Source organism: Vipera ursinii (assembly GCF_947247035.1).
Source record: "Vipera ursinii genome assembly, chromosome: Z".
NCBI lineage: Eukaryota > Metazoa > Chordata > Lepidosauria > Squamata > Viperidae > Vipera > Vipera ursinii.
Genome location: NC_139517.1, coordinates 78,374,415 through 78,388,360, shown reverse-complemented (window position 1 = coordinate 78,388,360; position 13,946 = coordinate 78,374,415). Strand labels below are relative to the sequence as shown.

The 13,946-nt window shown below is 36.4% G+C and overlaps 1 protein-coding gene across 1 annotated transcript; it reads left to right on the top strand.

Moving 5' to 3' along the window:
- The first annotated feature begins 2 nt into the window (after positions 1-2).
- METTL6 (methyltransferase 6, tRNA N3-cytidine) lies at positions 3-10,226 on the top strand. Its single transcript, XM_083376683.1, has 6 exons — positions 3-80; positions 2,262-2,638; positions 4,025-4,159; positions 5,099-5,269; positions 6,363-6,504; positions 7,873-10,226. The coding sequence occupies exons 2-6, from the start codon at positions 2,342-2,344 to the stop codon at positions 8,013-8,015; spliced, it is 888 nt and encodes a 295-aa protein (XP_083232809.1). The 5' UTR covers positions 3-80; positions 2,262-2,341; the 3' UTR covers positions 8,016-10,226.
- The last annotated feature ends 3,720 nt before the right edge of the window (positions 10,227-13,946 follow it).

Sequence of the window (13,946 nt, the reverse complement as noted above, 5' to 3'; positions counted from 1 at the left end):
ATCGGAGCAGCGTGCAACTGGGAAAAGGCTCCCCGTCCGGGGGAGCCGATCGAGAGAGGACCACGCGGCTCGGCAGTACCGTAAGGCGTCCTCGTGGTTTTTGGGCAGGGAGATCCGGGAAACTTTTGAGGGGCAAGAAGGGCGTGCGGGGTGGCGGGACGAGGAAGGCCTTACCGGCCCCAAACAGCTAGGTAGGTAGGTAGGTAGATGATAGAAAGAAAGGAAGCACTAGGGAAAGCCTACCACCGCCTGAGACTGCTGCATTTGGCCTGATCCGCAAAGGGTTCTTGAATCGATAGCAACCCTCAGGACGCGGAAATTAATCCAGATCCCTAATTGGATCTTTCTGCCTGATACGCCCTTCCTCCGAGCTGAACAAGAATCGATCACCTCGGAGCACTTTCTGTTGTGTTTTCTTGGGAAACAGGAGTGTAAAAAGGTGTATTGAGATGCTGTCAGATTAATAGTTTTTCTATTTAATTGATTTTAATAATAAAAAAAACAGTCGAAGGCTCCTACCAGGAGAATTCATCTCTTGGTAACTTCAGACTGATCTTTGAACTCTTGTTTTGGCTACAGAATGTAAGTGGTTGGTTATTGCCTTTTTTCGTTGGTATTCGTAGTCCGTGACTTAAAACGGTGACCATTTGAAGTTAAAATGGCACTCAAAAAAGTGATTTATGATTTTTTTTACACTTACGACCGTTGCAGCATCCCCAGTCATGTGAGCAAAATTCAGACACTCAGCAACTCATATTTATGAAGGTTGCAGCGTTCCAAGGTCATGTGATCACCTTTTGCAACTTTCTGACAAGCAAAGTCAATGGGGAGCCCAGATTCACTTAACCATGTTACTAACTTAAGAACTGAAGTGACTCACTTAATAACTGTTGCAAGAAAAGTCGTAAAACAGGGCAAAACTAATTTAAGAAGTGCCTCATTTAGCAACAGAAGTTTTCAGCTCAACTATGTAAATTGTCGAACACCTGTAGTCTAGACTGGTAGTCTACCCAGAACTAACAGAGGCCTCCCTTTGAAGGACTGCCTCTGAGCCCAAAATAACTCAACCAAGTGCAGTCAGATTAATAGTTGATGTAGCTCAGGATTGCTTAGATCACTATTTCTATGTGTAGACCCAGGGCTTCCCCTAGGCCAGGGGTAGGCAACCTTGGCTCTTTTATGACTTGTGGAGTTCAACTGGCTCAGGAATTCTGGGAGTTGAAGTCCATGAGTCATAAAAGAGCCAAGGTTGCCTACCCCTGCCCTAGGCCATCTCAGGCATCCTCAAATTCAAAATTATTCCCAGCCTATGTTGAAAAACAATACGATAACAGCTATGAGAAGTGGTAGCTGCATTGTTTTAATAAATATTGATAAATATAGCCCATAAAAATAAAAGCTGTTTGGGGATCCTCTATATTATATTTTTTAAAAGTAATACAATGTGATATGAAGTCCTGAGAGAAAAAAGTTTTAAGAAACACTGGTCTAGAATAGATCATTCTTCTGCAGCCTGACCCCTTCTATGTGAATTGAAACCAGTTCTAGAATTCCCAATAACCATGATCAAACTGAGCCTTCTGGTATTTGGTGGTATATAGCCATTGTCTCAAATTGTGATTAGGATAGACGGCTGTAGCTCTGTAATAAGACTGAATACTACACTAAAATTGTATTTGCATGATAAACCAGCCAGTAATATTTATAACATATCAATCCAGCCTATGTTGTTAGTTTATGGTTCAGTTATGCATGTTTTACAAATCCAGCCTAACTGGTATGGCTTTCTGTGCTATTCCTTGGTTTGCTGTATGTATGACATGGTTTACTGAGGGAAGAGTAAATGGAAGAATAAATTTTGTTATGGTTTGGGGCAATCGGTTATTGACTAATGGGTTAGTTTGTGTGATAAACCCATCCTACAAATAAATTGTGGCATTAATTAAGTTGTGGTTGGGTTAACACATGAAACTAAACTGAAACTCGAATTACATCTGGGCTTAAGGTGCCATAAGAATCAAATTAATATTTTCTAGTCCATCTTGGTGGACTATTATTCACTACTGTAATGAAGAACTGTTAACTGGTTACATTATTTCTCTTTGTGACCTGTAAGTGCATGCAGAGCTCTTAATAGATTAATTAAAGTGTGCTTTTAGAAAATGAAAGTAAAGGAAATGATCTATTATCAACATACTTTATTTGGTACCCAGAGAAAATTGAGAAATAATAACCTTTCTTTATTGTGTTTTTGCATCTAGTTCTTGCATAATATGTGATATGGCCAATTATTTAATTAAGGATTAATGCAGCTTTGAATCTGCTATGTCCAGTAATTAAGATGATTAAATCCAAAATTCTGAAAAGTCACTCATCTATTCCACATACTGATGAGGTAATAATTGCTTGTGAAGATGAGTCTTTCGCAAAAACAGAGCAGAAGACAAGAATTCTAGGTCCTGAAGAAGCAAAACAATTAACCCAAAATCAGGTCTTAGTATCTGACTTCAAGAAGCAGAAACTTGAGAAAGAAGCACAAAAGAACTGGGATCTATTCTACAAAAGGAACAGTACCAATTTTTTTAAGGACAGACACTGGACAACAAGAGAGTTTGAAGAACTAAAAGCCTGCCGTAAAGTGAGTTTCACATTCTTTGACACCAGAGGGCAGTAAAGAACTACTATAAAAAAATCTCTGAATTGAAAGCCTCTAACTGATCTTATTATGTTATGCATTCTATAAAATTCAGGCTAGGCTGGTACAGTATGTTTGTTTTGCAGATTCCATGGTAAAGTTTGAGATGGAAATTATAATATTGTCAGTCAGTTCCTTGGTATGCAGAAGGCCTTGCTCTGCAAAGGAACTTTTACTACATGTACATATTTTAGGCTTTAATTCATTCATACCCTTGGAAAAATAACAGGTCATAGAATTATAAAACAAAATGATACAACTTAATTTAAAGATGCTTGGTTTATGCCAAACAATAGTAGTTACCATGTCTATCATTTGCAATAAAATAGAAACATAAAAATACAATGATGGAGAATAATTCTTTCTTTTCCTATCAAGATGGCTATTAAACTTTATTTTAGGAAAATGTTTATAATTGGACATCTGGGGATGTAGTTGGGATCCTCAGAAAGCATTAAGCTAGAAAGTTGACAATTCTCAATTGCTATCAAATAATAAAAATCTATAAAGTTGGGTGAGAACTGAATTTCTAAAGTTGAATTGGGAAGCTATCAGTTCTCCAGCTGTTGACAAATTGGAAGTCCTACCACCCTCACCAATTTGTCACACAAAATAGGATAGTTGGGAGATCTAGTTCAGTAATATCCGGAGGGCTGCACGCTCTTCACACCTGCAGCAATGAGATATCATTATTATAAATCATGAGTGGAATTATGATTGTAGAACTCAGAAAAGTTGCAATTTTTATCTTTTTCAATCAATTTGATTGAAGATGATTCATTTTTCCAGAGTTGAATCTGGTCCCAATTCCTAAAAGATGCAAGTGGAGTTGTGCTGTGTGAAACAAGTATCCATATAGTGAACAAATGGAGTTCCTGGACTATATTCTTAGCATTTTGTCACTAGCAGAAACAGTAAGGATCAGCTAAGTGGTAATGTTAGTCTCTATTCAGAGCGACATAGCAAAAGAATTAGATGGATTCTGGGCAATTTTGTCCAGTTTGTTGATAAAGTAATTTCAATAATTAAGTTATAACTCATTTTTGTATAGAATACAAAAAGTATCATGAATTCTGTTTTATATCTTTAATTTCAAGAAACTATCTTTGATTGATCTTATGCTTCTGATTCACTAGAAGATGATTCCATCTGTTGTATGTATTAAGATACAACATTTGTATAAATTGTATGACTTGAATCACAATAGGTGTAAATGGAAATTTGCTATAATAAATTTGATTTTAAAAGCTAATGTTGTTAGTCCAAAAATTAATTCATGTTGTTTGAAAGGATCAGACAATTACAATTTTTATTTTCTCACCTCTTCAGTTTGAAGATCAAAAATTGACAATTCTAGAAGCGGGTTGTGGTGTTGGGAACTGTTTATTTCCACTTCTAGAAGAAGATTTGAATATTTTTGCTTATGCGTGTGACTTCTCTCCCCGAGCAGTGGAGTATGTAAAGGTTCGTAAAATATTTGTCATTTTTTTCTTCCATTAAGTGAATACATACATTTGAAAGATAAGCTTTTAAAAAAATGAGAAGAAAGCAAAAATGGCATTGTTTTAATATCATTAAATTGGTTCAGATCTGCTGAAATTAATTAGAATTAGACAATCATTATTAGCTGAAGTCCTATTTTTAATGTCTGTGTAGCAATGTCAGAGTTTGTATTTAGGTCATTTAGGAGGTAATACTTTTTCATTTGAACTACCTATTATTTACTCATTTGTTTAATTTGATTTGGTAGTTCATTAAATTATCTTAGCCTGGAATTTGAGTTTTATGCATAGTGGTTAATATTACTCAGAATTTTATGGAACAGAGCATCGAAATTACTTATTTTAAAAATTTGTAAGATCGCTTATGATGCTGAATCACTATAGTAAAAACAATTACATAATACAATAAAAGATCCACACCCTAATGCTGGAAGAAATACATATGTACAATTTTATATATAATATTAACAATCAGGTCTGCTTTTTCTATTTTATACCAAGGTGAAAAATTTCTTCTGAATGTACATAAACCAAATAATGTCAGCAATTTCAAAAAGTGTGAATTTGAAGACCATTTTAAAGTTTCTGAAATGAAAAAGTGATCTAAAGATACTACCATGGGAAAGGTTGTGATTCATATTTAATTACCTGCTTTTCTGCTTGGTTGTCTTCAGTTCAACACTGAGGGAGATTATAATAAACAGCTTCAAAATATCCACTATCTAAACCACTATTTTCCAAACTTGGCAACTGAAAGTAGACAGATTTCAGCTCCCAGAATTCCCAAGATAGCCAAACTTTTCTGTATTATTCAGTGTTCTATCCTCTTTGATTTACTGTGCCAGCTTCAGATTTCAAAATATAAACTTAAATAAGGTTGTACCATATGTTTATTTCACAGCAAAATTCTCTATATGATGCCAAAAGATGCAAAGTATTCCTGTGTGACCTGACCAAAGATGATCTTGTGGAAAATGTACCACTAGAGTCGGTGGATGTGGTTATGTTAATATTTGTACTTTCTGCCATTCATCCTGAGAAGATGCATTTAGTTTTGCACAATATTTACAAGGCAAGTCTGCATGGTTATAATAACATGGTTTTTACCATGAGCATGTATTTTTGCTATGAAAAGATTTATTTATTTTTTTATTTTAATTCCATTTATATCCCGCCCTTCTCCGAAGACTCAGGGCGGCTTACACGCTTAGCAGTAGCCTTCATTCTATGTATATGCCTGCTTATTAGGGCTTTCACACACACCCCAAGCGGCATTATTACAAAGTCAGCTTAATTGCCCCCAACAATCTGGGTCCTCATTTTACCTACCTGTAATACAGAATCTGTGCTCTAATTCACACAATACATTTTATATATGTCAGCAATCCTTGTATGATTCAGACTTGCAGCAACTTTCAAAGAGATGATCTTTATTTGTGTATTTTATCTGCGAGGAACTAAAAGAAGCTGTAAATAGTCTGAACTAAAAGGAATGCTGTGTATCAGGTTTGTCTTTTCCAAATAAGATTTAATAGAAAGGTAATTCATACAGATAAACCTTGCTTAATGACTATAATTGGACTGGCAATTCCATTAGTAAGTGACATGGTAGTTAAGCGAGACATCAAGCAATTGTGATGTGATTTTTCTGTCAGTTTCCACATTGACTTGCTTGTGAGAAGCTCTCTGCAAATGGCAATCACATGATCCATGGATGCTGCAGTGGTTGAGGACTGCTCAAAAAGTTACTTTTCTGTGCTGTCTAGCTTCAAACACTTGCTAAATAGGGCAGTCATTAACTGAGGATTACATATTTGCTTCAGGTGTATTTACCTATCTTGTAATAACTAGAAAGTGGATTAATTCCCAGGAATATGACTCAGAATGTCTTAAATGCAAACTAAGGTGGTGATTCCCAGGTTCAAGCAAATAATGGGAATTGATTTAAGCTATGAAATGTGTTTTATGACAACTATGAAATTAATTTTTCTAGTGTTATAATTAATGTGGAATAATATTTTAAAACTCTTTTAGAAAGAAATGAAATTGTGTCAAGTCTGCTTAACAGGACCGAGCCAAAGTGGCACAAAATGTTCCACTTTTTATTATTACATGGTTTTGTGTATTAATTAAGTCCAGCTTAATATGCTTCATATTGTTCTCAGGTTTTAAAACCAGGTAAATATGTCCTATTCAGAGATTATGGCCTTCACGACCATGCAATGCTGAGGTTTAAATCTGCTTGCAAGGTGGGAGAAAATTTCTACGTACGACAAGATGGAACCAGGTCATACTTTTTTTCTGATGGTGAGATCTTAATTAAGATATTACGCAGTGTGGGAAGCACCCAACAAATACTGAAAAGCAGGAAAAGTTTGCAAAACAAAAATCTGTCAGAACAAAAATACAGTGTATTTATAGTAATCTATAAATAATACCCAGGTATTTTTACTGAAAGGTTTTCTACAATACAAGCATACTGATGGAAAAAAAATCATTTGTTCAACAATAAAGAAGCTAGATATGTTTAAATATCAAAAAGCTGCAAATAGCAGCCTCAACATCAGAATGTTATTTAATAACTGTTAACATTCATTTTGATATGTATATAATCCTTTTCTAATGTAAGTTTGTATAACTCCAAATGTAATAGTAGTCCCTACAAAGTATAAACCTAAAGAAACTGTCCTCCAACATTCCTTTTATATCCAATTTCAGCAATTTAGGATTTAAGGATTTCTTCTTAAGCTAATACTTCCTTGTATTCTTGAAAGCAATGAGAGTCTGACTAAATCAGCGTTTCTCAATCTTTGCAAATATCAGATATGCTGATTCCGACTCTCAGACGAATGGGATTTGAAGTCCACCTATCTGAAAGTTGCTGAGATTGAGAAACGCTGGATTAAATTATACTAAAAACTTTAGTCCAGCTTCTTCTTGCTGACCATGGACGGGCAGGTGCATAGTGAAACCCCAGGTAGCTCAACCTACTCCCATTTCTTTTCAGAGAAATAAAAATAAAAATGTTATTGACTCTGACTGTCAAACAGTGACAGAAGGTAAGGGATGTGAAGGCAGCCTCATATAATAATTTGTAAGATTCTAGAGTCACCTTGTAGGGGAGATGGGCAGCATAGAAATTAAATAAATAAATAAAATCCTGATGAAATAAAATCCCTTTGCGGCTGGGTTATAAAATAAAAGTATCTCGTGGGTTACATTTTATTTATAACCACTAAAGATATTTCTATTTTATAATCAGCCACAAAGGGATTTGACAATTGCCCACATTTCAGTAAAAGCTTCTATTGAGATACCTTCGAAGCTGAGCCCTGCTGCCTCGAATAATCTCCAGGTTTTCTCAAAAACTAATTTATTAAAAAATATATATTGATAGTTAATGATAGATTGTTATTCAAAAGATATATCCTAAGTACCTCATAAAGGGACAATCCATACTTAGCAGCTTTCTTGGGCAAGTGGAAGGAAAATCTGACTTTGGATACTGCATCATTTTCTGCATTGATGCCTATATCTTTTTTTAAAACCATCAATGAAACTGTTTCTCATTTTTTTGTTTTGAGAAGAATAACCTGCCTATTCAGGATTTGTATCATTTCATCTTTGTACTTTAACACAAGTTTCTTAAAAATATTCTTCCCTTTTTTCCTGTAGCGTTTTTGGCAGAACTTTTCCTGTCTGTGGGATATGAGGAAATAGTCAATGAATATGTGTTTCGAGAAACTTTGAACAAAAAAGAAAACATATGTGTGCCAAGAGTTTTTCTCCAAAGCAAATTTCGAAAGCCTCAAAAATAAGCTTTTGCTAATAAGTTGTTGGACAGTTGAAGTTCAAGATTACTTTCTTATGTTACTCAGTTTAAACCATTGTGGGCTGCTTGCGGTCCTGGACAGTTGACAATGCAGCCCTACAAGGTTGTAAAATTTTAATATATTATTTTTAGCAATAGTTACCATATTATATATTTTATACATGTTCAAGACAATTCCTCTTTACTCAATGCAGTCCAAGAAAGCCAAAAGTTGGACATCCACATTCTTTTTTAACTTTTGTATGTATATTTCGATATTTATTGCCCTGTACACCGCCCTGAGTCGTTCGGGAGAAGGGCGGTATAAAAATTTAATAAATATAAATATATATATATTACATTCATGAAAATAAGCCTAGCACTTGCCTAGTCCTCTTCTATTAATACAGTCCTGAAGATTCTGTTTTTATTTTAAATATAATTCCATAATTTTTGATTAAACTACCAATTTTCAGATTTATCATTCAGGATCACAAAGCTTTTCTTGGCAAGACTTTAGAATGCTTATTGTCAGGCAAATTCCAGAAGTGTGGCTAGCCTCATATGTAAGAAGTGTCTGATTTCACATGATAGCTTTGTTGATACAACAGAGAGCCAGTACTACTTTACTACACCTTAGCCTAACATAATGTGCATACCTAATGTGTATGGTTAGTTTATAATGTGTATGGTTAGTTTATAACTCATTATCTAAGGGAACACCTGCTGCCAGCATCAATTTCCCATCGTCCTGTGCGCTCCCACAGGGAAGGCCTCCTCAAGGTACTGCCAGTCAAGGATTGCCGACGGGCGATCCACAGCGGGAGGGCGTTCTCTGTGGGCGCGCCTGCCCTATGGAATCAACTGCCAACGGAACTCCGGACTGCCCCCGACCTTCGTTCATTTCGCCGGGACCTAAAAACCTGGCTCTTTGAGCTATCTGGTCTGGACTGAGGGGTTTAATGTTTTTAAATTGTGATTTAATTTTTGCGGCTAGGCTTAATTTTATTTTATTTTAATTTTATATTGGATTGTTCTTAAATTTTGCCTTGTAAACCGCCCTGAGTCCTTTGGGAATAGGGCGGTATATAAACCGAATAAATAAATAAATAAATAAATTATTATTTTTAAACCCAAAACATTACCTTTTGTTAACCCAGGGTGAGTGTAGTCACAGTTGTAGAAACATAGTATGTCACTAAGTGTAGTTTAGTTTGTTGATTATGAGCCCCTTTTGTGGGTTGTAAATCTTAAATTGTGATTTAGTATGTTATGCAATCCCAACTAATAGTAGTTCTTTTAATTCATTGTTAAATAAAATGTACCTCATCATAATGAAAGCCACTTAAGTGACTTTGGGCCAGTCACTCTATCTCAGCCCAACACACCTGAAGGGGTTATTGTTATGGGGAACATAGGAGGAGAAAGGTGTATTGGATATGTTTGTATCTTGAGTTATTTGTAAAAATAATAAAGGCGGAATAGATAATAGAATGGAGAGGGAGAAAGAATCTGAATTCTAATATTAGATAAGCACATTGGATGCCAAAATTCAGATACGCCTGAAAGACAGCTGTTCGTACACATATATTTTGCTCATACACTTTGAAATACTTTGCTGCTGAACAAAATATTTTTGTACATGTGGTCCTGAGGTTACAACCATTAAGTGTTCCTTACCTTGTGATGGCCCTGAACTAGAGCAGGGCTCCCCAACCCCCAGTCCGTGGAGCAGTACCGGGCAGTGGGATGCCAGCAACTGGTTTGCACAAACAAGTAAAGCCCTATCCGCAAGATGCAGGCAGCACACAAAACCACGTACCCTCTCTCCACGGAACCGGTTCCTGGTGTCCAAAAGGTTGGGGACCTCTGAACTAGAGGATTTACAATATATTCTAATGACTGTAAGTGTTTCCATTTTGATGTGATTCTGATACTAGCTTTTGGATGCCTGACCCAAAAGCTAGGGTTAGAATCACATGATTGCAGCTACATGATTGCAATTTCCAATCAAACAAACACAATGAGGAACAAACAAGCAGGAATCAGAAGTCCCAGCCATATGTGTTTCTCACTTAACAACCCGTGTAATCCTCACTTAAAATTTTTAACTGGGAGAGCCAGAATTGCTTTTGTTATATAACAGGGTCATGTGACATTATGCTTTATGACTGCATCACTTAGTGATAGCAATTCTGGTTCCACTGTCATTGAACTAACTAAATATTGTAAATTGGAGGAACAAGCAATGCTTCCTTGAATACAGAAGCCGTTGTCTGCGATCAGACAGGAAAACAAGACATTTGATTGATAAAGCTGGGATAAAGCTAGAAATTCTCCTATTTAGCATTATTGGACTGTATTTATTTGGCATGCTCATTTGGAGACTTAGCTATGCTCACACAACTCATTAACTCAGTTTTAAGTAAACCATTGTCAATGTTCAAACAACACATTGAAGCATAGATCATACTGGCTGAAATAACACAATACACTAAGACACAAACTAAAGTACATGTTAGTTTAATGTGCACATGAAGTGATTATAGTCATTGATACTGGTTTGGTTCAACCCATTAGACCCGGCTAAATTTGTGTATGCTTCAGAGTGTTATTTTCACTTGAAATGGGAAAGAACTGTTAAAAGGAGGATGAGTAAAAAAGATGGCTACTTCTGTTGTAATAAGAGCAGGTTTCAGTCTTCAGTTTTCTGGCAATAATAGGAAGTAAGTAGGCTATGTTTGATGGTGTTACAGCTTCTTGCATCCAGTACAATGAGCCAAAATTTTGTCCTACATCAGGCAACTTATTTCTTAAATATTGTAAAGGCTGAACTCTCTTACTACATTAAATATTTGCTTAACTATGATTAATTGACTAAACTGCGATTGGCTTAGCCTTTGTGCCATTAAAAAAAAATGTTGGATTAGACATGACTTGAGAGATCTGTGATAGGAATCTCCTGATGTTTTTTTGGCCTAAATAGATGGGAAATCTGGGCCATGTGGCCCTTGACCAAATTGCAAAATCATTCTCCTAGTAATCATTTATGACTTGGATCAAAACAAACTGTCTCTTGTGCTGGCAGCCCACTAGGCAGGAAGTGAGGGAGGGAGGGAGAAGCAGCCATAAAAAAACAGGCCCGGCAGAAAAAGAGTAAAGGAAAAGGGTGGCTCTGTTCACTCTGGCCTACGCTTTCCCTATCACACAGTCCTATGAAATCACAATGCTCACTCAGGCTCAAAATCAGTGAGCAGAAAGCCAAGTTTCAGTCAGGTCATGGCGGTGGGCTGAAAAGCTAATCTTTTATTCTTGAGTTATATTCCTCATTTTCATTTTCTCAAACTTATAACTCACAAGAGGTTAGAAGAATAGAGTAGGTATCTTTTCCTCTTTTATTTATTGCGGGGAGAAGAACTTGTATGAAGAAAGCTGCACAAATCCAGCCAGAATGTTTTGAAAACTGTGACTTAAAGCTTAATGGGTTGTCATCTCGGTCAGCCATTATATTCATCTTAGGGAAGCCAGGGCTTAGTGTGTGAACACTGCCATTGTAACGTAATTAAGAAACCGGGTTTAAAACCAAACGATGGCCTAGAATAATATATTGACCTGGTACTAAATTTAATATTTGAATGTTTTCAATCTATTCTTAAAATGATTTAAAAGTTGATTGATAAAAAGGACATAATTGTGGTGCTCTATTGATTATATTAGGTATCAAGTATACTTCATAGCTAATTAGTTCATGCTTTTCTTTTTGATCAGAGTTATATTCAACTTCGTTTACACTGTAGTTTTATAGCACCGAAGAAGACAGGTAGAGTGTTGGTACTGATAGGATGGAATGTATTTGCACAATATATTGTTGGGCTGATTTCTTGGTAACTGTTTTCAAAACAATTTCAGAGACAGTCTCACTTTAACTGGGCTGTGATATCACCAGTCCATGCAGGAAATCTCTGTGCAACATTGTGACATAATCAGTTTCTGTTACCATGGATCAGTTCTTCTTTTGCTCATAATTTTTTCAGTTTACTTTCATCCACATGCCTTATTATTTGTTACTAAAATTATAAAAAAGAAATTCTTTGTTGGTTCTTCTATCTGGCATATACACAACTGGCTTATAAACTTCTTCTGAGTTGTTATATAATTGTTGTGATTCAGGGTCAGCCTGTGGGTTCGGCAGTTGGGTCGGACGACTCAGAGGGGGAGGGGGGTGTTGAAGACCTTGCTGAGGGGGTTGAAGATCTTGGTGATGATAGCCCTCAGGCAGGCCCCTCCCACTTGGTCACCATGGAGACCCAGCTGTGTGAGCCTGACAGTGTGGATGAAGATGACCCACAGCTGGCCCTGTTCAAGGACGCAGGAGGCAGTCAAGTAGGAGTAAACAGAGGAAGGCAATGGGGCTTCTTGGAAGGAGGCAGAGAGAAGCCACGCCCTGAACTCTATAAAGGGAATGTGTGGGGAGGGCTGGTTTGCTGAAAGCAACCGCTCAGATAGTGTTTCAAAGCTCCTGTATCTTGGTTCGTGTCTTGTTTGTTTTTGTAGTAATAAATTTGGCAGACGTTATTCCAGCCTCTTGCCGTTTGTAAAGGGGTTGCCTTTTCTGCAGGGCCGGTAGCAGGCTGGTACAGAACAATAAAGTTAGAGTGGCTGCCTAAAATCACATGGTAACAGAAGTGAAAATATTGGATAATTACATGACAATCCCATTTTTGCTGTTAGGATATCTCTCAATTAGACCATAATAGTGATCTAATAGTTGTATTTCATCATTCAGAAGATCCAAAATAAAGTGGGCTGACTAGGAAGTATTGGCTTGTTTTCTTTCTGTTCTACCATTAGAACTGGATCCTTACATTGTGCTCCTTACTCTGTGATCCCTGACCCCAAGTTTTAGTAGTACAGTATCTCTTTGGGAATTGAAACTTCCCACCATTTCCTTTACCTTGACATCCAAGAAGTATCATCTCTTCTCTAAAGGAACACAACCTCTGCTAACACCAATTTATTATCTCTTTGCCAAGGCATGGTACAAATCTCCATAACACAGTAACTACCAAATTACATATTGAGGATCACTGGGTTAAAAATAAAAATATGAAGTTGGGAATTAAAATTAATTAAAATGTTGCATAATTGTTTTAGTGCTGTGGTCACATGTTCCTTGAAAGCATTCATGGTCACTATTTATTTTGGAAAACTTAATCCAGACCCCTCATTAGACTTTTGTGGGGATTTGGTACATATACCAATGTCTTTACTCTGTAGAACATTTGTATCGTTTTCATTCTTTCGCAGCAAACATTTTTCAGCATGATCTAGTGTGTCTTATTTTCTACCTTTTTACATTATGTCTGTCCATACATCTAGAGATATACATTTGTTTGCCTCATGAAAGTCATTGGGGCACAAAATGTCATTTTCCACTCCTATGTCCTCTAGCACAAAGTGTACCTCAGTCGCTGAGAATGCATTTCTCATATAAAAGGTGTAGGTTCAATCTGGCCATTTTCTACCTAGGACCAGACAAATCTCTACCTGAAACCATGGAGAACTAAACTTCTGAAACTGAAGAATTTCACTTCTCCTTCCATATGTGTATCTACTGTATCTGTAAAGGAGAGTTCAGTCTCACTTTGTTGCTCAACCATTAAAATACTGTCATCTTTCATGGTTTTACTCTGTATGCTGCACCTTAGATATGTACCTTATGATATCCATGTTAAGGACAATTTTGTGCAGTACAATGAGATTTATAATGCAGCATATCAGGCAAACATAGTTGGTGGTAATGCTACTAAACCATGCTTTATTTTAACACAGTTTGCAGCCTACAGTGACTTGATCAGTGTAGCAAGTTAAACTACAATCAATTTTAATTGCTTAGTGTAATGTAGGAATTAAGCCAATATAAAATATTTTTTCTATT